At 42.2% G+C, this 21,991-nt stretch overlaps 1 protein-coding gene and 1 long non-coding RNA gene across 4 annotated transcripts in view; one reads left to right on the plus strand and one right to left on the minus strand.

Moving 5' to 3' along the window:
- Positions 1-979: 979 nt before the first annotated feature.
- Positions 980-21,991, minus strand: part of elf1 (E74-like ETS transcription factor 1) — a 42,111-nt gene continuing 21,099 nt past the window's right edge. For 2 of the 3 annotated variants that reach the window (XM_019874716.1, XM_019874717.1), the window contains exons 2-9: positions 17,822-18,077; positions 12,533-12,707; positions 9,804-9,905; positions 8,834-8,965; positions 8,147-8,230; positions 5,418-5,610; positions 4,091-4,414; positions 980-3,477 (exon numbers count right to left, since the gene is read on the minus strand). In XM_019874716.1, coding sequence (XP_019730275.1) covers positions 2,709-3,477; positions 4,091-4,414; positions 5,418-5,610; positions 8,147-8,230; positions 8,834-8,965; positions 9,804-9,905; positions 12,533-12,707; positions 17,822-17,893 — 1,851 coding nt within the window. In that variant the 5' untranslated portion in view covers positions 17,894-18,077 and the 3' untranslated portion in view covers positions 980-2,708. Of the gene's footprint in view, positions 3,478-4,090; positions 4,415-5,417; positions 5,611-8,146; positions 8,231-8,833; positions 8,966-9,803; positions 9,906-10,330; positions 10,593-12,532; positions 12,708-17,821; positions 18,078-21,991 lie in introns of those variants that run through there. The other variant, XM_019874718.1, reaches the window with a different exon arrangement.
- Positions 1,065-21,878, plus strand: LOC109518712 (uncharacterized). The gene is made up of 3 exons (XR_002168812.1): positions 1,065-1,143; positions 18,108-18,119; positions 21,867-21,878. It is a non-coding gene; the product is annotated as an uncharacterized LOC109518712 (long non-coding RNA).

Below are 21,991 nucleotides of genomic sequence, written 5' to 3' on the forward strand. Positions count from 1 at the left end.
GTGTCACATGTTAACATGCTAATGTATTCATCCACCCACAGTCCACTCGTTCTCAGTTTGTGCTAAAGGGCTCCCATACATTTTGCACCACAAACCGTTTCACATTCATTCTGCCCTCAAACCTGCTTCCTGAAAGGTTGAATTATTCCCAGCACGAAGGGAAGTTGCCGAGATGCTACCGTTAACTCTATCAGCATTTAATGCACGGCAGTGGTTCAATCTGGCGCGTTTGCGATTTTCTCATGGTACCCTTCCGAAGTATAAAACCAACTTTGTCATAGCAGTTTGCAGTGGACAGTGTATGTAGTTAGTAGGGTCAGCCATTGTTTGAATCTGAATGATTCCTGTTTCAATACATTTCAGGTTTGTCCAAACTACAGCCATTCAGTTTTATTGGCTCGAAGCACAGACTAAAATAACATTTGACAAGGCCCGGGTCATTTGCCTACCTTGTACTATGTAGTACTTCTTCTTACCTTATACACCAAGTTGCAAGGCAGGATAACAAGATTTGGTTCTCATTTCTTTCTCCTTCACTAAAAACTTTGTCGCAAAAACTAATTTAGATATTTACACTTAACAACGTGCCAGCGTTTGCAATGAAAAGGTGACGCAGCCTCCAGCGATGGCCTGGGATTGTGGGATATGTTACCATTTTGCACGTCATGCCACCTCCTTTGCACAACAGTATCTATTGTAAGTGGTGCACTGAGGTGACTCTTCATTTAATTGAGCAAAGTTAGGTTCAGCGCCTCATGTATCTGCACGACGCGTGAGTGTGTGCACTTCTTTGCGGGTCTCCTCAAGTTCTTCGGGTCAGCAGATGAAGCACCGAAATGTGGAACCAGACTCTTGAAATGCAAACGATTACGGGACAATAGAAATGTTAGTTCCGCTTTGAATCGATTTTCGAGACTCAATTTATCCTTCTTGGAATGAGACAACAGAAGCAAATGACATGACGCTGTGAGCCCTCACACCTGTTTTGTCTCCAAGTTTAATATTTCTGCGTTTTTTTTTTTTCTTTTTTTGCTGCTGTGTGATTTCTGGACATCTGCTGTGCAACAACACAAGAAAGAAGCCTTGTAAATCAACTCTATACTCAGCATAAAGAAGGCCACTGACAATCAACAGTCACAAACAGTGCTTTAAGGCGAGGGTGCTCTGTAAACAGGATATACGACGTGTATACAGAGCAAATAAACAACAATAACAAAGCAGCAGCATAGACAAGATTTGGATCAGAAAATGTCTCCAGTGTAATGATTGATTGTCATAATTTTGCATATATTTGAACTGTATGGATACATTCAGCTTGTGCCTACAAACAAGACTTGAGTTTGTCACTTCTGCTCTGTGGATCAAGGTCACTGTGTCTGCACGTTTCCGCCGTGACTCAACCCATTCACTCATCGCCTCAGGTTTCGTCAGCATATAGAGAAAGCGCACACTGGACTCGCACGAGAGCAGGAGCCGAGAGGGCATGTGAAAATGTACAAAACAGCACTGGCCCAGAAGAAACTCTGAAAACTGATATATGACTTTTATATACCGATACTGACTGATTATTTTGATACTGATTCTTGAAGGCTTCGAATGCTTGAGAGCTACAGTATGCTTGCTGAACAGAAAGAAAAGAGCGTATACACACACACACACACACACACACACACACACACACACACACAGCAGGATATGTACAACAGCATGTTTGGGGAACGGAAACAATGGAAATAGAAAAGTTGTTTATCTATTTATGGAAAAAATAAAATAAAAGTTTGGTCTTCCTGTACTAAGCGTGTGTATTCTTTGTCTTTTCCCTCATGTAAATAGAGTACAAATGTGCCTTTTTATACAGAATTTAGAAATTCATAAAATAAATAAAATTTGCAGTGGCCTTCGTGGTGAATCTCAAGCATATATCATTTGTATATACAGTGAGAGACCACATGCATATTCCATCTCATATCAACAGGATTTCAGCCTCAAAAACACCAGGCTGATTACAAAATAAAAATTTTATCTAGAATTCTTTCTGTCTTTGTGTCCAGTCTGCACCAAGAATTGTTATTTTCCAAATGCCCTTTTCCACATTTTGGAAGTACTGACATGTTTTGCCTTTTGGTTTTAACAAAAATAAACTAGTTCCGGTGAAAGTCCCAAAAGCAGTCATCAGAATCCTTTTTGCCAGTGAGGGCCTGTACTGATGCACGTTGGTTCCTGGCGTTCCCTCAGCCGGAAAGTCCAATTTCCTTGCACCGTTTTGTATTCAGCCCCCCATGTTTTGGTTTGGACTTAGACAAGCCTCTTTTTTTCACCATTTACAAGTCCACTGAGATTTAAGGCAATAACAGACTAACTGGCACATTTGGCAGACAGGCATCCCTGCTTCATCCAATGGCTGTTCTCCGTAAGGGAGGAGTTTGGTGTGTAAATATCTTTGCACGCCCAAAAACTGAAATGTGACATCTTTAAAAAAAAATACGCAACACTCCCTTGATACATTTCTTTAGGCACATGATCACAAAGAAGTGAGTAAACGATTCAATCCTGAGGCTGAACTTGAGCAACCTTGAGGAGCAACATCTGATCCTGGATCAGACTGCAGCAATGTGGAAGAAAATAAAAACAACCACCGTCAAGTCCACCAATTGGTCCTTGTGTTGGTTTTCAGTTGAGCTTAAAAAGAAGAGGCGGCAGAAAGCATGTCAGGCCTCCGCGGGCTCCGTCTTTATCTGGATAAAGTTTGCGGGCAGCTGCACTGACAGGGGCAGCTCCTGCAGGCTTTTGATGGCCTGCTGGGACTGCAGGGACATCTCCCCTCGCACCTCCAGCTCCTCCACGGGGGTGAGGCCTTCACATGGGCTGCTGCTTTGGGAAGAGAGTCCGTTGAAGGCCGCCTCGCTGGCGAGCTCCAGACCGTGGGTGTGGCTGGTGTCGATGATCACAGTCCGGTACTGCAGCTCCGCCTCGCCGGCGTCCATCTCCTCCTTGGCGAACGTGCTGGCCAGGGAAGGATCGCCGTTGACCATGGACTGGAAGTAGCTGGAGTCCAGCATTTCCTCTTTAACCTGCAGCCCACACAAATCGCCCGATTTCAGCACGGTGGCGATGACCGTGCCGGGCTGCTGCGCCACCATGGTCTGCCCGCAGGTGGTGTTAATTGTGAGCAGGCGGGGGAGGCTCGAGGTGGAGGAAATGGGGACTGTGCAGGTGGCGGAGGAGGACGAGATGGCAGACGCTCCGAAGTTGGTGACGAGCAGCTGCTGGGGGAGGCCCTCCTGCAGGCCGTTGGCCGCCTGGATGCTCAGCACGTCATTGGCTGAGGTGGTGGTGGGGGGCATGGACTGGAGGAGGACGCGAGAGGGGGAGTAGTGAGTGGAGTCCCCGTTGGGGAGAACGGTGGTGAGGGGCAGAGACGGGAGAGAACTATTAGACGTCAAGACAACCGGGAGTGAAGCAGGAGTATTCATGGCCCTGGAAAGAAAAGAGTGAGAACATATTATGGAAAAGTAACTTTTTAATTCTTTTTACAATCAATATAATATTTTGACATAGTGTCATTTTTGGGGGGGGAGAAATTAAAAAAAAATCATTTGATGATGTGGCTGCATCCTCTTATGACTGGGCTCTGACTATTCAGAATGAACTAATCACATTGAAACTTACAATAAATAGAAGTCAGTACATTGCGACAATTACCCCAAATAGAGTTCAGTTGATCTGGTAGGGTTTTCTTGACATTGTTTATGCTTTCTAGTAGAAGCCTGAAGGGATTGTTTTTGTATTTTGAACTGTTCACAATTCCCTCCACTTTGCCTAAGGCCCAAGTTCCAGCTGATGAAAAACAATTCCGAAGCATGACGTTGCTTCCACCATGCTTCACGGTAGGTGCGGTGTTCTTTTGGAGATGAGCAGTCTTGTGCTTCAGCAAACGTAGCTTTTGAATTTGTGGCCAAAAAGTTCACAACCTTGGTTTCGCCGGACCAAAATCTTAACTTCTTCATTACGGTGTTTATTAGAGTTGCCAAAGATAATAGAGTAAACTTGGTATAAAAGGACCTTGTGTCTATGTAGGTTGCATGTGTACCTCAAAGCCTGCGCCATGTCCGCCCCTTGGTTACCCTGCAGTATATGCAGGAGTTGCTCAGCTTGTCCTCCCTGCACTTCCTGCTGCAGACATTGCTCGATGGGCTCTTTCTTCATCTGCTTGACCTGCTGGTGAGCCTTCCCTCTGGAGCCCCCCCGAGCCACAGACCTCCCGCCGGCGGACCTTTGGTTGCCATACCCGTTGTAACCGTCAGACCCCGCGTCATCGTCCTCGATCACCACCAGGTCAGTCGGCATCTCCTTGAACTGGTAGACCAGACGCTGACCTTCCACCTTAGCCAAGATGCCTCGCTGGTAGTAGTATCTGCAGTGAATGAGAGTGTCAATCAGGAGTCATCAACGTGGTGGCAACGATCCCCAGATAGCCCGTAGAGACCACAAGTGAAGCCCGCAGACCTGTTCTACACACAAAATTTTCATCGGGAAATTACCTCTATTTATGTACTATTCTCAGTATACTGTACAAAGAGTCTTGGCATAGACGAGCGGACGCATCCATGTTTGCTTCTTCTCGTGCTGCAATAACCATCGTTGGCAACATGCATGATGCATTGCTGTAAATTGAAAATCAGTTGTATCCCTTGGCAACATAAGGCCGAAAGGTGTTACATATGTAGGCGGAAGATCCACCTCCGCATCCTTGACTATCCAATCGCAAATCTAATAGCGGTTGCATTTCTGAATGATGTGGTTGAAGAAGTCCGAGAACATTGCATTGAGTCAAAAAAATATGTATAACACTTACAGTGTGTACGTTATTTATTGAAAAGGAGCCACTTATTAATGAAGATAAAAAACGGTTCATGTTGGTGTAATCATGTCAAAATAGATGTCCACCTACGTACAAAAGAGTCAACCAATCAGACATGTCAGAAGCAGCCCTGTTTTTTGAGTAGGTCCCGTATCGACAGATTGAACTTTTGCTAAACAAGAACAAGTAAATAAAACACTAAATGGTCAGAATGGCTCTTGACAAAAGGAAGACTGCTAAAGGGAGCATTAGAAAATGTTTGTCATCTGAGCGGAAAGATGTGCGCTCTTCTTCTCGCGTTGTGTAACCAGGCTATGAGAATCACGCAAGCAAGGCAGGTTCCATATCTTTGTTGTTGTTTTGCTTTTTGATCAGACTGACTTGTTGGCTATAACGTGAGCGAGGCAATTAAAAAAATATATTAAAAAAAATCATCAAAAAAAATTTCTAGGAAATGATTCTTGTTTTTTTTCTGTCACATTTCCCCTGCCGTAGGTGTAAAATGAAGTGTGCCAGATACATTTCTCCAACAATGACAATCCCTCTCTTTTTATACCTGAGCGCTCGTCCCATGGTCTCGTAGTTCATGTCGGGCTTGTTCTTGTGTTTGCCCCAAAGCTTGGAGACCGCCTTGGAGTCAACCAACTTGAAGATGCCTTTCTCCCGCTGTGTCCACTTGATGTATTTGGGACAGGTGTTCTTGTCCTGCAGTAAGGCCAGGAGAAATTCCCACAGATAGATGGTGTTTCCTGCAAATAAGGACGGGCAAACAAATTTGTGTTTGCTGCTTTTTATTGAATATTCAAACACACCTGACATTCACAGAATCGAATATTACATGTGGTTGCATGTTCTCCCCGTGCCTTTGAGGGTTTTCTCCCCGTACTCAGGTTTCCTTCCCACATTCCAAAAATAAGCATGGTAGGTTGAATGGACACTCTAAATTTGTGAGGATTGGTTATAAAAAATAAAAAAAAAAATTCACATGAACTATGAACTGAACAAGTTCATTAAAAGAAATGTGTGAACTGCACTTTGAAATAGTTCACGTGGAAAATTAACTTTCCTAACAATGACAACAACATTGTGGAATTCTGGCAAACACGTGTCTGCAAAGTAGCATTGGATTGCAGTAAAATATAGGTCATCAGTCGGCATCCCGCGGCTCCGGAGCCTCATGCGGCTCTTTCATCCTTATAATGCGGCTCTGATTGGCTTGGGAAAATAAATTACTAAAAATTTTTTTTTTGTATTTAATTGAAGTGTGTTTTATTTGTGTTAGTTTTTATATTATTTTAGTTCTAAATTTGAAGATTATTGTGATCTTGAAATATTAAAATATTAATTAAATTATTTGATATTATTTTTTCGTCGCTCAAAATAGACGTCACACTGCGGAAGCTGGTATACCCGCTGAAACGGCGTCTATTTTGAGCGACTTTCAACCCCGGCAAAGCCAATGGAGAAATGTAAGAAAAGAAAAATATCTCAAGAAAATAGAACATTCAATGATGCCTGGGCAGATTCATTTGCATTTACCTCGGGCGAGAGTGGCCTACCAGTATGCCTAATTTGTGGAGAAAAACTGGCTAACAATAAACGGTCAAATGTCGCAAGACATTTTAACAATACACACAGAGCCTTTGCTGAAAAATATCCAGAGGGAGAAGAGAGGAAAAAAGCTGTTTCGGAACTGATGCAGAAGGCTGACCGGACGAAAAATCAATTCAAGAAGTGGGTGAAGTCTGCAAATTCAACTACATATGCAAGCTTTGTGGCCGCATTCAGACATTAGTTATTTTTTCAAGAATTCAAAATGTGTTCATTACATCGGTAAAATTTAATTTTCTCCGTAGCACTTCATAAGACATAACCACACTATAGTTGTTTATACAAAGTGTAAAGGTAAGAAAAAGCAATATATACAGTGTTATCTTCATTTTAGATAAGATAAATGGATATAAGGATGACGCCTCATGGCATTTTTCTGCTTTCGTTTGCTACATGGACAATTTAAATTCAGCTTTTTAATTTATTTGAAAGAGACATTCATTGTTATTATTTTTCAAGAATTCAAAATGTTCAAAATGTGTTCATGAAATGAATAAAATGTAATTTTCTCTGTAGCACGTGGATTTCATAAGAAACATGCTGCGGTAAAGTAGTAGAAGTTTTTTTTTTTTCATTTTAGATGTGCGGCTCCCAGTGTTTTCTTTTCCGTGGAAACCGGGTTCAAATGGCTTTTTCGGTGTCAAAGGTTGCCGACCGCTGATATCGGTTAATCGAAAAAAAAAGCCCAGACTCGACCCTTTTTTCTATTATTCATTCAATAATTTAAGGGTTTACATATACAGGGGTGGGGGTTGGCACTTTTTCAGTTGTATTAGAGAAGGACTGTCTCTGAAGTTGTCCGATTGGAATGTGAGGAAGTTGGTAAATCTGAGTTCAAACCATGGCAAATCAAGACACTGATGAACTGTTTTGCTTATTTTTTACCTTCTCTAAAACACTTACACTCCAAAAGAATAAGCTGCCTGTGTTAACAGAGGGAGAAGAATATACAAAGTGAAGTTAGCAGACTGGTGTCCAAAACACTAATTGGTGTGTTCCTTGACCACTTTGAAGTCGGAAATGTCCCACCTCAAACCAGGAAATGTGTATTCAGGAGAGATCATTAAAATATTACTTTTAAGCCTTTTTTTTTGGGGGGGGGGCTTACTTTGGCTGGGAGGCTTTGAAGCCTGACCTTATGAGGTCTAAGTTCCCAGCGGTCCCAAATGACCATAACCAAAACTGTACTACAATAAATAAAGCTTTTATCATAAAACGTCCATGATTTCATGTTTAAATGTCAACATATTAGAGGGTGATGTCACCCCCGGAGCGGATCTTGTCCAACCTTGTACTGAGTGCATGCGTACGTCTTGGGATGGACTAAATAACAGAAAGGCAGGAAGTCGATTAATCTAATGAGCGGCATGCTTTAACCAGAGATGGTTAAAAAAACATTAATGCTCCCAATAGTCGCCTAAATCCCAGCCGTGGTGACAGGGTGATGTATATGGGCGAGACCAAAATGTGTCACCCTGTGCGGTTCACAGTAGTCTCTTTTAGTGGAGCATCAATGTGCCTGCAAGCATGTCCCTATAGACCCTGAGAAACCCATCATTCACACCCTGGCTGTTTGCACACAGGGTGAACACAGAGAGCGCTTCACCAGAGGGGGAGAGACCTTGATTTTGATTGGCTCATTACAAGGGAGGACCACTTGTTATTGAGGTTTACCTTTGCCCTCTTTGTTCTTCTTCCTCAGTGGTAGGTTCGGGGTGGAGATGGGGGAGCATGAGCGCACCGCCCGGGGCTTCCTCACTGAGAAAAATCACAGAGAGCGATGTGTTAAAAAGAATATGAAATTAGCACAGGCATTGTACTTGCCAATGAACACTTCAAGTCAAGTACAACTTTATTGTCAAATGTGCTGTATGTGCACAAATGAAATTTCTTCCCTCTCAAGACAACATGCAACAAGAGGAGCCGCTGCAGGTGCCCACGCCGCCATCAAAAGAAAAGTTAACAAAAATGACAAAATAATACAAGACAACAAATAAGACACAGACAACCGTGCAATCTGAACCACTTTCCTGCAAACACTTTGTTGTTTGAAGCAGTTATAGATGAAAGAGGAGCGAATCAAAGTGTCCTTTTCACCCGTGGATCAAAGACGTCATGCTGAAATGTGCACACGTCTGCTACAAGCTAAGTTGAAAGCAACAAGAAGCTGTAGCATCCATTAATGAAAAAGAGATTGGCTCTCTTCTCCTGTCCCATGTAAATCCGCTTCAATTCCAAGCTGCGACTCCCAGTTCCACATACACATCGGCGCTCTGCGCTAACGCTCCTTTCTTCTCATCGTCGGCTCCTCGAGCCATACATCCATCCAGCCACTTCATCATCACTTGCCAACAAGCTCACCTTTGTTTTTTTTCTGTGGCTTCAAGGGAGACTTTTGGGGGATCTCATCCATGGATGAGGTGTCCTCATCCAGCGACATGTCAAGGGTGCCGTTCTCCATGTGGTACTCCAGCAGAGTACCATAGTTGTGAACTACACCCCAGCAGAGAACACAAAAAAATAAATTAGAAAACAGAAGAAAAGCCATAAAATCTTAAACAACGTGGTGAAGAGTGGTTGGGGCGTGTGTGATAAAAAACATGGAATGACACTGTCCAGTTCATCTCAAGTGAGGGACTCAAGTTCACTTGACCATATTCACATATAAATCAGACTTCTAGATGTAAAAAATTACTTAAGTGAAATCTTTCAGGGAAAAAAAAAGTTCACAAATCCTAGGAGATTGCTTTTTGGTTGTCTTCTTTTGTCGTGGTGGCAAAGAGGAAAACTGGCCAAAGAACAGGAAGATGCTATCACGGTTTGAAGGCTGACTCTATGTTATATGTTTTATGAGCATTATATTTAGGTAGCGGGTGACTTGATTTTACATGATAATTAAATAAAATGTCAGCCTGAATCAGATTAATTCTATTACAATACATTTCTTAAGGGATTTTTTTTTTTTTCAAAATCTGAATAAACAGCATCCTAGTGGTGCGCTCAACGTTATATAGGCTTTATCGTATTTTGGGTTTCTATTTCGTTAATAGACAGCATGGTAGTAAGTGGTTAGCAGATCTGCCTCACAGTCCAGAGTCTCTAGGTTCAAAGCTCTGTGAATTTTGTATGTTCATTGCATGTTTTTTTTTCATGTACTCTAGCCTCCTGCTGTATTGAAAACTCCAAATTGTCCATATGCGTGAACATGAGAGGAAAGAAAAGTGCTTTAGAAAATGGATAGAGGGATGAACATGAACCACAGAACCTTGCAAACAAGTCTACACTGGGATTCTAGAAGCAGCAAAGCTCCCAACAAAGTCAGTCGTCTTACACATGCGCTTCTCGTCCAATATGTTGTTTGGTGACTCCATGTTGAGCAGAGCCGCGGCGGCCTCATTTGTCTCCATGCTGTCTTCAGTGGCCGAGACCGTTTCTTAAAAGAAAAAAAAAAAAAAAACCATAGGAAAAAGATGCATCACAGGAACCGTGTCCAAAATTTTCTTCGGCGAGTGTGCATCCCACCTTTCACACAAAATCAGTTGATAAAAGCATCAGCCGGGTTTGCAATTTCTAATTAGAGTTCATTTATATATTGTTTTAAATTAGTTTGTATTTTTTTGAGAGTGCTTTGTTTTTGTTTAGGTTTTTCAGCTTTGAGTGTTAGTTTTAGTTCTTTCATATGAGGTACTGTATTTGTCAAGTGCATGACAAAAAAAAAATAGTTAAATATAGTAATGTGTAGTAAAAACATCGCCGGATAGAGGCTGCGAGAAACGTACCGACAGACAGACAGACAGACAGACAGATAGCTAGCTAGCTAGCTAGCTAGATAGATAGAAAAAGGAGAGCACACTGTACCTAGCATATAGCGGTCGACAAAGGAGGAGCCACATCAAACGTGTCTTGCCAACTGACTGGTGCCACGTGCCAGTCAATGCTGTTAAGGCTCTTGTTTGTGGTTAAGGATGACAGAGTCACTTCATTACCATAAGATTATGTGCATTCATACGTAAGTGACTAATTTGAGCCAAGAGTCAAGATGAAATGCCTCTTTGATTTTTGATCTTTTCTGATGTCACAAGTGCAAATTATCAGGCCCGCCCCGAACAGCCAACATTACTCTTGAGTGCTGCCTATGGGCCACTCCATGTCAGATGTAGTTGCGCTCATGCACATTTACTTGTGACTATCATCACAGCAGAGTGACAGAGAGGCGAAATTGTCAAGCACTTCCTCAAAAATTGGAGAACCTGAAATGATACCCAGGTATTCCTCGCAAGACTTCCTCTGAATATTGGCTGTGAAGAGTGGGCCTGATGATTGGCGGTTGTGACATCGGCAAGAGCAAAGGGAACTTTCAACTTGAATGTTTTTGAAAAAAATTGAGCACAACAGCTTAATGAGCGCATGACCTCTCACAATCTAGTTGTATTTTTTCAGTCTGGATTCAAAATAGATAACTCTTTTGAGGTCGCCCATGCAAAGTGACTGTTGGTTTATGAGGTTTGCCCTGCTATGGATTTCAACACTTCAAATATTACTCGACTCCAGCGCTGCCTTTGAACTGATCGATTGTATTACTAGATCGTCTCCAAACATGGATCAGTATGACAGGCTCAGCACTTCCTGGGTGTTAAATTTATATCTCAGGATGGACACGCCGAGTAATCCGTGGCAATAAGTGCTTTCTGATCATTGTAATGTAAATGCCGTATTTATATGGTGCCAATTGGTGACATCATACACAAATATTACATGAGCTTTCACCGTCAAGCCGATGATACCCAACTTTAAAACTAACTAACACATGCAACTGCTGTGATCAGGATGCGGGTCTTGTGGACATTAAACAATGGATGTCCTCTTTTTGCTTCTTAACCCTGAGAAAATTTAGATGTGGATGATTGCCCCTGCGAGACACAGGTGCTTGTTTGAGGACACCACTGAGAGTTTGGATAAAAGTAGTATTACTCAAAGTGTTCTTTGCCAAAATTCTCAGCATTATATTTGACTCAAGTCTCTCCTTTCAAAGGCAGGAAGATAATTAGCAGAACTGCATTTTTTCTTCTCCACGATCTCGCGAATATATGGCCCGTTCTGTCCATCATTTGTTACGTCTTGCTTCTACTATTGTAACGTGCTGCTTTCTGGTCTTCCCATGTCTAGTAATAAAATGCTGCCATCAATACAAAATGCTACAGCAAATCTCTTGACAAAACAAGTACGTCTGATCATACTGCCCCTCTACTGGCCAACGTGCTTGGCTCCCAGTTCACTAGGGATGTGATTTTCAATTTATGTGACTTCAATACAAACTATTACCTTGTTTAGCACCTTCACATATTGCTGACATAGTTGTACGCTATGTTCCATACCCCAAAGCTACGTTCACCACTCGTTTTGTGGTGAACCAGACAGCTAAGAGAAGTCCAATGATTCTAGATGATTGTCTATTCCAGGTCCAGTACTCCAGAATGCCTTACACACATAAATGACTAATTCAGTTGAAATGTTTAATTCTGAAGTTAAGACTTAAGACACTCTGGCATTGAGTCAAACTATATGTAGGCCTGTTTTACTGCCATCGGGCATATTCAAAGTGTGGAGTACCATGTGCTAGGGAGTAAAACAAACAAACAAAAAAAAACAATTTGGATCGGAAAATTGAATTTGATTTCAAAGATGTGAGGGCACCAAATCAAATAGAAATGAATCGTTCCACTTTAAAATACCTGATATGTATCAAATCATATTTTATGGAGGGATTCAGTATTTAATGAAAGGCTATGCCACATTAAGAGGTCCCAACAAGTTAAATCATTTGTAAAATGACAAGAAACTCACAGAGTTGCATCATAACCCACTCAAATTGAGCCGTTACACATTAAAATACAATCCAATCCATCTTATATCGCACTTTCACCATCGTATTGTAAATATTGATTCATCTTTTATTGGTGAGATGCACACCCCTACTAAATCCACTGACTGTATGTTCATGCCAGGACAAGCACAATAGAAAATGGATAGACAGACGTCTCAGATGTCAAATATTCCAACCTGAGAGGTCCACGCCTCCCACTAGGATGGAGGGCGCCTCGGCTATGTGCATGGTGTTGTCCATCATAATGCCGTTGGTCACCTCGTCCGACTCGAGGCCCGAGTACACTTGCAGCAGATCTGTGGCGGGCACCTGCTCCACAATCACAGCGGGGAACACAGACGGGTCGTCCAGCTGTAACAGACACACGCAAACGCAAACACAGACATGAGTAGGAGGCAGAGGGTTGGCTCAATCCAGTCTGCATCGCAAAACGTACATAAAAAGCCCTAGTAGATTAATATCACAACCTGATTTGCTGGTTCGTATTTTTACAGCCGTATAAAATCAAGCTAACACCATATGCAATTTGGGCTAATGGGTAGCAACAGAGGAGAGAAGCTCATTTTGGAGGCACTGCAGTAGTCCGCGGGGAGCCACCCAAAGAAGAAGACAGGCTGCAAAAGTGAGCCTACTTCACCCATACAGTTGCTGGAAAATCAAATTAAACCAGTCCATGTGGATGCTGTAATTGGAAATTTTACACAAAAATGCGCTTTGGGAAACTTTCCTGTGGGGAATCTTTTACTTTTACACGTTGCTTTAGTGTTGATTATTTGTTGTAAAATTCTATTATCAGCACGCCACTTGCAATATTATGGTTGAAATTGTTCAATTGATGTTAATTCCATGTTTATTCACTCGCCAAAACAGTAGGTCGTCTTGTACCATCTAAATCCTACCATTAATTAACACATTATCATGCTTTTTTTTTTTACTCACACTGACTGATTAATCCAACATGTGTGCAATGTCATCCAAGTCAAGTCAAGTACAACTTTATTGTCAAATGTGCTGTAGCACAGATGAAATTTCCTCCCTCTAAAAACAGACAACAAGAGTCAAATATGTAAACATCATACGCATTTCTAATGTTTTGATAACCTTTGTGAGGGTCCAAATGTTGGAAACAAGTCAAGTCAAGTCAACTTTATTGTCAAATATGCTCTATGTGCAACATACAGCATAGATGAAATTTCTTTCCTCTCAACCACAGGAGAGAGAGGAGACGCTACGGGTACCAATACAACTAATTCACTGTATTTCTACTGCAACAGCGACAATAATACATTTTTAACAGGAGTTGACATATATAAATACATTTGTTTGAATTTGTAAATAATAATAACAGATGTATTTTTGTTAAAGTAAAACAGTCAATCTCAAAAGTAACATGAAATTATAGGCTACTCTTAAATGATTGGCAACAAATGTGTAATATTGAATCATATTTTTTTCCTTACAGCGCTTGTTTTGTGTATCCAATGAATGTGTGGGATTTTCCGTCTTTGTCATTGGGGTGTTGTGGGTGTTTTAAGTCAATGCAGTTACGTCACCACTCCACTAGATGACAGCAGAGTACATATCAAGATTACTCTGGTTGCAGCAGCACTGTTGAAGAATTCCCTCACCTCAGGCCATCATCATCATCATCACTCGGCAGTTATTGAAACAATCCTGAGTGTTTTGAATATATATATATTTTTTACATGTCACAAACAAGCATCCTCTGTGTATTAAAGACTTCCGGTCAAATGTACAAAACAAAACACGTTTCCTTCTTCTAATGTAGGACAGTATCAGGATTTGTCTGAATGAGGGTATAATGCGGCGAGGTAGAGGCAATTGCATCAGTGCAGCACATACATTGGGAATATATGCTCGCAGTCCTGCGCTTCATTAAAAGTGCGAAAGGACGGCAAGGGTGCAGTCAGAGAGGAATAAAGGCTTTTCTGTGCTGTGAGACAAGTATCCATTGTTGGCGTGAACCTCTGGGGCATACCAGGTGTTCAGGCCTTATGGGGGAGGGCTGCGCTGATTAGCCACTTTTGGCTACACTTTAACCAGGCCTGCTCACAGAGCAGCTCGTTATTTAACGCCATTGTTAGCCGGCTGATGCTCCAAGTTCACACGTGGGCCAACGTTTGTGAATTCTGCAGCACGATGAGCGACAACAAACACACATTGTGTCATGTGCGCAGAAGAATGTTTGCTTTGACTACAAAAATTATCAGTAGCAAAGTTTCCCATTAATCACTGTCTGATACTATCAGATGTTGCAAGATGGCACGGCAAACAAGCGAGCCTGTCGGTGTCCTTGAAAAAGTCAAGTGTGTTGTGCAGACATTTTGGCTACTGGTCGATTCAACGCCCCCAAACAGCAACTCCTCCTTACTCGACGAATGCGGCACACTTTGCTGACAGAGCTTGCTGTCTCTGCAGATGTGATGATACACTAGCTCAGTGTTTCCCAACATTTACTGAGTCAAGGCACGTATTTTAATTTGAAAAATCTCATGGCACACGACCACATCAAAGTCTTATACACGTAGCACACTGAAATAAGGAGAAATTGTCTTAGCGGTAACATTTAATTTTTCTGTCTCCCACTACATGTCACTGGCGTAGACAGAAACAAAGATGCATTATTTGTATCATTTTGGGACCGACTGGGTAAAACTGGTCATTTTACCACATTCTCACAGCATATACCTGTAATGTGCCATGAATACAAACATACATTTTCATGTCTAAGTGTACTACTTCTGCTTTACTGAGTAGGCTCAAATTTGAAAGGTTATTTCCTCTTTGTCGAGATGCGATTATTGCATTCTCCTGCATTTCCTCATTTTTATCTGTGAAAACTTGACGGGAACCCACTGTCCGCACAAAGTAAGTAGGATCAAAATATTAGAAACAGCTCGCATGCAGTGGTCCCCCACCACTGGTACGTGGACTGGTACCGGCCTGCTGAGAGTTTAAATGAAAAATGTTCTATTTAAGATCGGACTCTGCAACAAGTTAGACCTGTGCCTCTGTAAATCTTGCAAACAGCTCTGTTACAGTAATGAAAAAGTAAGCCCACAAGGTAGCAAAAATGAGGAAAAAAATTGAGCGCTCTTCCTGAAAAGGCAAAATAATGACACAGAAGAAGAAGATCTGACAGCTTTCAAGAAAAAGAAAACCACATTGAAGAGACAATGCAGTGTAAGCAGTCTTACTTAAATGGCCTGGTACAGTATATCATGACAGGTGATTCTGATGGTGCGCCAAACCTGCTCTGCATATGTGGGCTTGCAAAGGGGGCACTGAATGTCTTACTTCCAATTCCAAAATGCTGGGCCCTATTTTCATGGCCAGTGCAAGTCTAGCACAAAGAGTGGTCTAACTGTGCACATGGGTGGAGTTTTCTTTCTTTTAATATTTTCACAGACCCCCGCAGATAGAACTGGCCGTTGGCACCATTGTGGAAGTGACCATAGACAAGTTGATTCCCGGCCAGTCGAAGCAGGTCCTCTTATTCCCTTTAAATTCAGCATAAGAGAGGCGCGTGGTGTACATGGCAGTAGTACACCAGATTTGCATTAGTCCATGCCGGTGATCGGCGCGCATCAAATGTGTTTATAAGGAACTGCAACTCCACTTATGGAGGCTGCAAAGTTGGCCACTGTGAAATTGGAGACAGCCTTCCATCTCCTATTGTGCATCTGTGTGTGACTACCCCAATTCCCCACCACCCACCCCCACCCCACACACACACACATACCCAAAGCTGTGCTACAGTCAAGGGGTGGGGGGTGATTTTAAAAGTATATTAAAGTTAATCTGAAGAAGAAGAATTAATCCAATGAATTGATTTCTACATTGAGTCAGAGGGTTTTATGCAAACAAAGCGGGGCACAGAATCTGTCTGCCTGCACCTTGATCAAATCTACCTAAATTGCGTTACACAACCTGCGCCCCAACTTAGACCTGCTTTTAGCTTGTCTAATGTCTAGTCTTGGTCTACTGGAACATCCAACAAGGCCTTGCATGAGCTTCCAAGAATATAAAAAAATAGTAGCAATAATAACAGCAGAAGTAGTATCGCAGATCTTCAACCATACTATGTAAGATGGCACGTGGCATTAGAATGTTATTTCTTGATTCACCTTTGACCATCGACCAGCAACCGTGGCGCTAATTGTTACGAGTCGCGGTGCTCTGATTTCCCCCATACCTTTATCATAGCCAGTGTAAATGCCGCAGAGATAGTTGTAAGTAAAAGGGTTGTTATTGCAGGGGCTGAGTGGGTGGATGAAATTTGTTCAATAGGGTGGGTGCAGCCAGAAACAAAGCCAGGGGAACAATGCGAGATCTCACGGTAGGATCGTACCACCTACTCGGAACCGGTCGGTCAGGTTGGGCCTGAACAAATGCTCATTGGGGATCCAGTGACAACTCGTCATTCTGGATCCACGCACCCGATGCAGTCAACAGCACACCACTCTACCCAGGAGCCTGCTCCACTGGATCGAGGCGTGGGCGTGGCGACAACCAGACAACTGTTGACGTGGGTCGACCGATGGAAAGATGCATACTGCATCCAGACGCACAAGTAACCTTTGTGCCATAAACATATTTTGTGCTAGCCAGCCGCCGACTCCCTGCTTTTCCTCTCATGCACCCTAACCCCACTGCAGGTTTGTCAGACTTTCCATGTCACTGCCTCCTACTTCTCGAGACGCTCTGACAGCTTCCCAGTGGCCATGCTGTTTTAAGTTTTGCTTGCCCTGCCAGGACATGTCTCACATATATCAACAAGCAGCGTGTCAGTGCAAAAAAGGGCCTCCAGGTCACCTCAAAAGTTTCGACTCGAACTCTGTGTCTCTCCGAAATAGAATAACAACGGAGAGCAGTAAACAACCAGCTAGATTTAAGTGCACTTAAGAATAACACGCAATATAAGAGCATGAACAATCCTAAACACGTCAAATGTGTCAAATAATGTTTTTCTGTAACAATATATCTATATCCTGTTTTGAGGCAAAACATAAGCCTCATTTCGTGAGCATTCAAGTGTAAAACTATCCCTTTCTGGGCCAAATCGCATCATCATGTAATAGTTTAGTGACTGGTTGCCAGTCACTCACATGACAAGTGAACAGTCTGCTTCTACAAAATGCTGCACAGTGGCACCCACAGATGTCCGACAAGGCAGAAAAATGCTAACTAAGACTCAAGCAGTAAAGTAATGCACATTACAAAGTGAGTACCGACAACGAAACAACAGCAAAGTGGAATTCCTAGTTTCACACCTTGGCCCATACGGCGCCCTGCTCTAAAAATAATTTTTGTGGTCATTGTCGAATCCTGTCTGTCTGAGCTAACAATCAAAACTGCCGAAGTTTTTTTGCCCATCACAACCATCAAACCACCACAACCTGATTAATCACTCTGAAATTTATCAAGCAGTGCAAGGAGCATACCTGGTTGATTTCATCCATCCCGTTACTGGCAAATTCAAAAACCAGTTCATTGGGTTGCACAGCGGTGGTCATGGCGGTGGCCACTCTGGCGCTTTCTCGGCACGGACAGCGCCCCTTACAGAGGCCCAAAGCGGACTTTCACAAAGCAAAATGTCTGGCTGTCTCTTTCGAGACCACGAGCTGAGATTCAAAGGATCGGCCTGGCCCTGCTGGAAGCAGCCTGGTCCTGCTCGGGATCCACCTGAAGCATCTACACCTGGAAGACCAGACGAAAAGACAGGATGAGACCGTGGCATTTGTCGACAGACAGCTTGTAATTTCATCTTTTGAGTCACCATTGATATCGCACACACTCTGAAAGAGATGTGGACAGATTAGTTCTGATAGCTACGTTCATACAAATGCACAGCGATAATTTTATGACTAATTTGACCTGCCTCTGACCTTCTTGTGTGGTCACAAATAAAAATCCCAATTCCAGCGTTCTATCTGCCTTCATGAAGACAAAAAATAGTGTATTTTGATTGTTAAGTGTAGTGGTAATAGTAGAAGGAAACCGTTGGGCACCTTTGCACACCACAAGCATGTTAAGGCAGCTTGTTATAGTACCAAGTTATAATCTGTGTAGGAATTGGGGCACAAGGCTAGCAAAAGAAGTACTTTGCTGGCAAAAGACAAAGTTCCACTGTATAAATCAGGATTCATTGGCTTGGTTTTGACCACAAATTGAGGAAATGCAGGACTCTATGGAAAAGCCACAGCTGGTGAAAGAAGTGCTTCCAACTCTGGAGTTGGAATTTGATGGGAACATAAACAGACATATATGATCAGGAACTGAATGGCACGAACTAAGTGTGACATGCTGAGTGCTATGGCGACAAAAGGAGGTGAGGCTGGAGTTCCCCCAGTGCGGCTGTTTTTTTTTTTTTTCCATGACACTTGACTTTTAAAAAGATAACGCTCATGATAATTCACACCCAAAAACTGTTTGTGTTTTTTTTGTTGTTGGTAAAGGTTGATAGCTGATCATTGAGGGGTATTCTTATTCTTATTATTTTAAAAATCAGAATACATGCTGACATTCACCCAAAATGTGGACAAATCTACATGAAAATGGGGCCGTTTTGTTAGAAAAAATAAACAAGAAGGGGTTCTACTGTATAGCAAGTCAAAACGGTCTTAAATTTAGGACGGATTTTGTTTCATCAAAATGTGACATAAGATGCATAAAAATTATTATGCTGGGGAAAGAAGGGGCTTTGAGTGATTTTCGTTTTACCGCTACGCCATGACTGAAATGCTGCTTTGTTTTTGTAAAAGTTGACCACAGTGTCATATTCAGTGTAAAACAAAAAGAAAGGGGGTGGGGGGGGGGGGGTCCTATGCTCTATTTTCTAAATTATTTATTTATAATTTGGCTTGATCAACAGCCAGTCTTGAAGGGTTTCAATTTTTAAAATCCGTTTTGACTTTGCTAATGTTGCCCCAAAATGTGCTATCATCTGTGTCGAACGATGGCAAAAGAAAAGCTTTGCTGGCAAAAGAAAAGTTCTGCTATACAGCTGGACCTTGACAAGGTTTTTCCTTGTTGTCAAACCAAAGTAGACTGTTAATGCAAACATCTGCCTGAAAATGTTTTTTTTTTCTTTGTAATTAACAATACTCTCTTTCTGTTGAAGCTCGTTCATGAACAGCATGTTTTCATCGCATGATCTGCATGAGGCCTGAATGAAGCCCCTCCACATACAAACACCAGGGTCAAAGATCATCCTTGTGATGCTGCGTTGGATACCCTTGGGCTAGTACTGGAGTAGTTGGGGGGAGGGGGGGGGGCGTTATAAGGAGTAAGTTTGCATGAGCGGTTGGGGGTGGGGGGTATAAGTGGTATGTTTGCAGGAGTGTGCCAAAGAGGCTGATACCCACAGGCAGGTTTCAGTGCAGGAGAATGGGCGTGGGTTGAAAAATTAAGAGAGCCCAGGGGCCAAGCATGCTCGCGCACACACACACACACACACACACACACGCCTTGCTTTTCCCGCTGCTGCAGGGCGGGGAATATTTGCTTTGAACTGTCTTTGTGAACATTGCAGGTCCAAGGTGGAGTCACACAAGAGGGGGGGTGAAAAAGGGCAACAGGCATGCAGACAAGAGTAGTTATATGAGGATGGGGAGGGTGGCTGGAGTGGGGATGTAGAGAAGTAGCAGTGATAAAAGGAAGGCCTCTTGTTGTCTGCGCTGACAAATATGCATGTCATCTGGAGCTTTTCCCTGACCGTATCTTGGTCTGGTTACTTGATGTTTCAATGGACCAGTAAAAGGGGGTGAAGCAAGCAAAATAAGCACGACAAAAGACGACATGTCGGTTGAATTAGAAAACATTTGGTTTGGGCTGTAAAAATACACCCAGCAAACAGTTGGCTTATTTCTTGTCAGTCAGTCTTATCATTTTTAAAAACACGGATTCACTTTGTTGATATTGATCCCAAATGTGTAAGAGAAATGTTCGCTTGAAATTCTGCTGTACAGCTTGTCCTGACTGCCATTCTGTTTATAATAAATATTAATTCTGTTGAGTCGGACCAAAAATGTGGGGTAATTTCCGTGCAAAAAAACAAAAAGCTGGTCGTAAAGCTAATTTTGCTGGTGAAAGTACAAGTTCTGCTGTCCAGCTGGTCTTTGACAGGCATATTTTTGTGATTCAGGCTTGTCTTACCCAGCATGTTTGTAATAAATAAAAACAAAATGAAGGTGTAAATCTGAGTTACATATTTTTCCCAAATAGCATTCCTTGAGTCTGCGTGTGTTTGACATCCCGGCATTGATACGGACGGCCCAGTTGGCATGGCGCTCACTCAGGGAGAGGAATCCATTAGCGAGAGGCAGGCTGAGCATTATCCTGCGCGCATGACAACAGCTGCCGTGTCCTGACGAAGAGGCCAAACTGCCGTGTCATGAAGAGACGAGGAAAAGGGGGAGGAGGCCAAAGGGAGGAGTCGCGCCAGGATGTTCGTCAACACATAATAGCTCACTAAGTCAATAGGGTGGTGGGACCCGAGGGTTTTAGAAGCGTGATTACAGAAGCAGATGACACGGAAGCGTCCGAGCATGTCATCTGGAATGTGGACCCAGCTGAACACAAACTCCAAATGATGTTGCTCAAAACCTAATAACAGGCAGATGCCATGTCTCTTAATCGATGAACAGGTGGCTGATCGAATAAATTGATTGTTCATGCAGCGCAGTGAGCAAGCAGGGGATTTGGGTGGGTTTCTGTTTGTTTGCAGCATTACATGACAAGCCATTTGGATCAAACTGTGTGGAAGGATGGCACCTGTCACGCAGCAACCCAGTACAGCTGACATTTGGAAATGATGGTGCAACTGGAATATTTACATTTCATTACATAATGTTTTATTTTTCGAATAAGATTTTTTAAATACAGTTTTAGGCTTCCTTTAGGCTTTCAATAGATTTTATTGTTCATTCATTCATTTATTTTATTATTAGGATTCTTAATTATTTGAACTTATACTGTGTTCTATTCATCCGATTAATGAATTATTTATATGAATTATTTTATCAGATTATTGGATGATGCTTTTTCATCTGAGATTTTTAAGGTTTGTTGTTTATTTGTATTTAAATTAAAATGTGAATTTATTTACTCACTTAAATAAAGGCATTGTTATTATTTGTGCTATTTTTTAAAACAATTTTATTAGGCTTCTTGATTGTTATAATCTCTTTATGCTGTTTTATTTTAAAGATTCATTATTTGGCTGAAATTTTAGTATCCAGTGAACCCTCGCTCTAACGCGGTTCACCTTCCACGGCTTTGCTGTTTCACGGATTTTTTTGGGCAGTTTTTTTTAATGTTTTTAAACAGTGAATTGCGTTCAGCATCCTGATTGGCTAAGGCACTGACCAACGTGAACAGTCTCCCCACCTCGTCTTTGTACATACCTACCCCACAATGTCGACGAAACGTTCTGCACCGGCAAAGGCACCTGAGGACGCGCTCAAGCAATATTTTTTTACAGTACAGTATTTCCAAAAACTATTATAGTTATTTGTTGAAAATGTTTGCTTTTTTTGTGCTTGGGCCTGAAAACAGGTTTTGGTCTTTGGTTTCATTGTATACATAGTTCAGTATTGTATAAGAACTCTAAA

This window comes from Hippocampus comes, unplaced genomic scaffold (assembly GCF_001891065.2).
Source record: "Hippocampus comes isolate QL1 unplaced genomic scaffold, H_comes_QL1_v1.1 scaffold118, whole genome shotgun sequence".
NCBI classification, from domain to species: domain Eukaryota; kingdom Metazoa; phylum Chordata; class Actinopteri; order Syngnathiformes; family Syngnathidae; genus Hippocampus; species Hippocampus comes.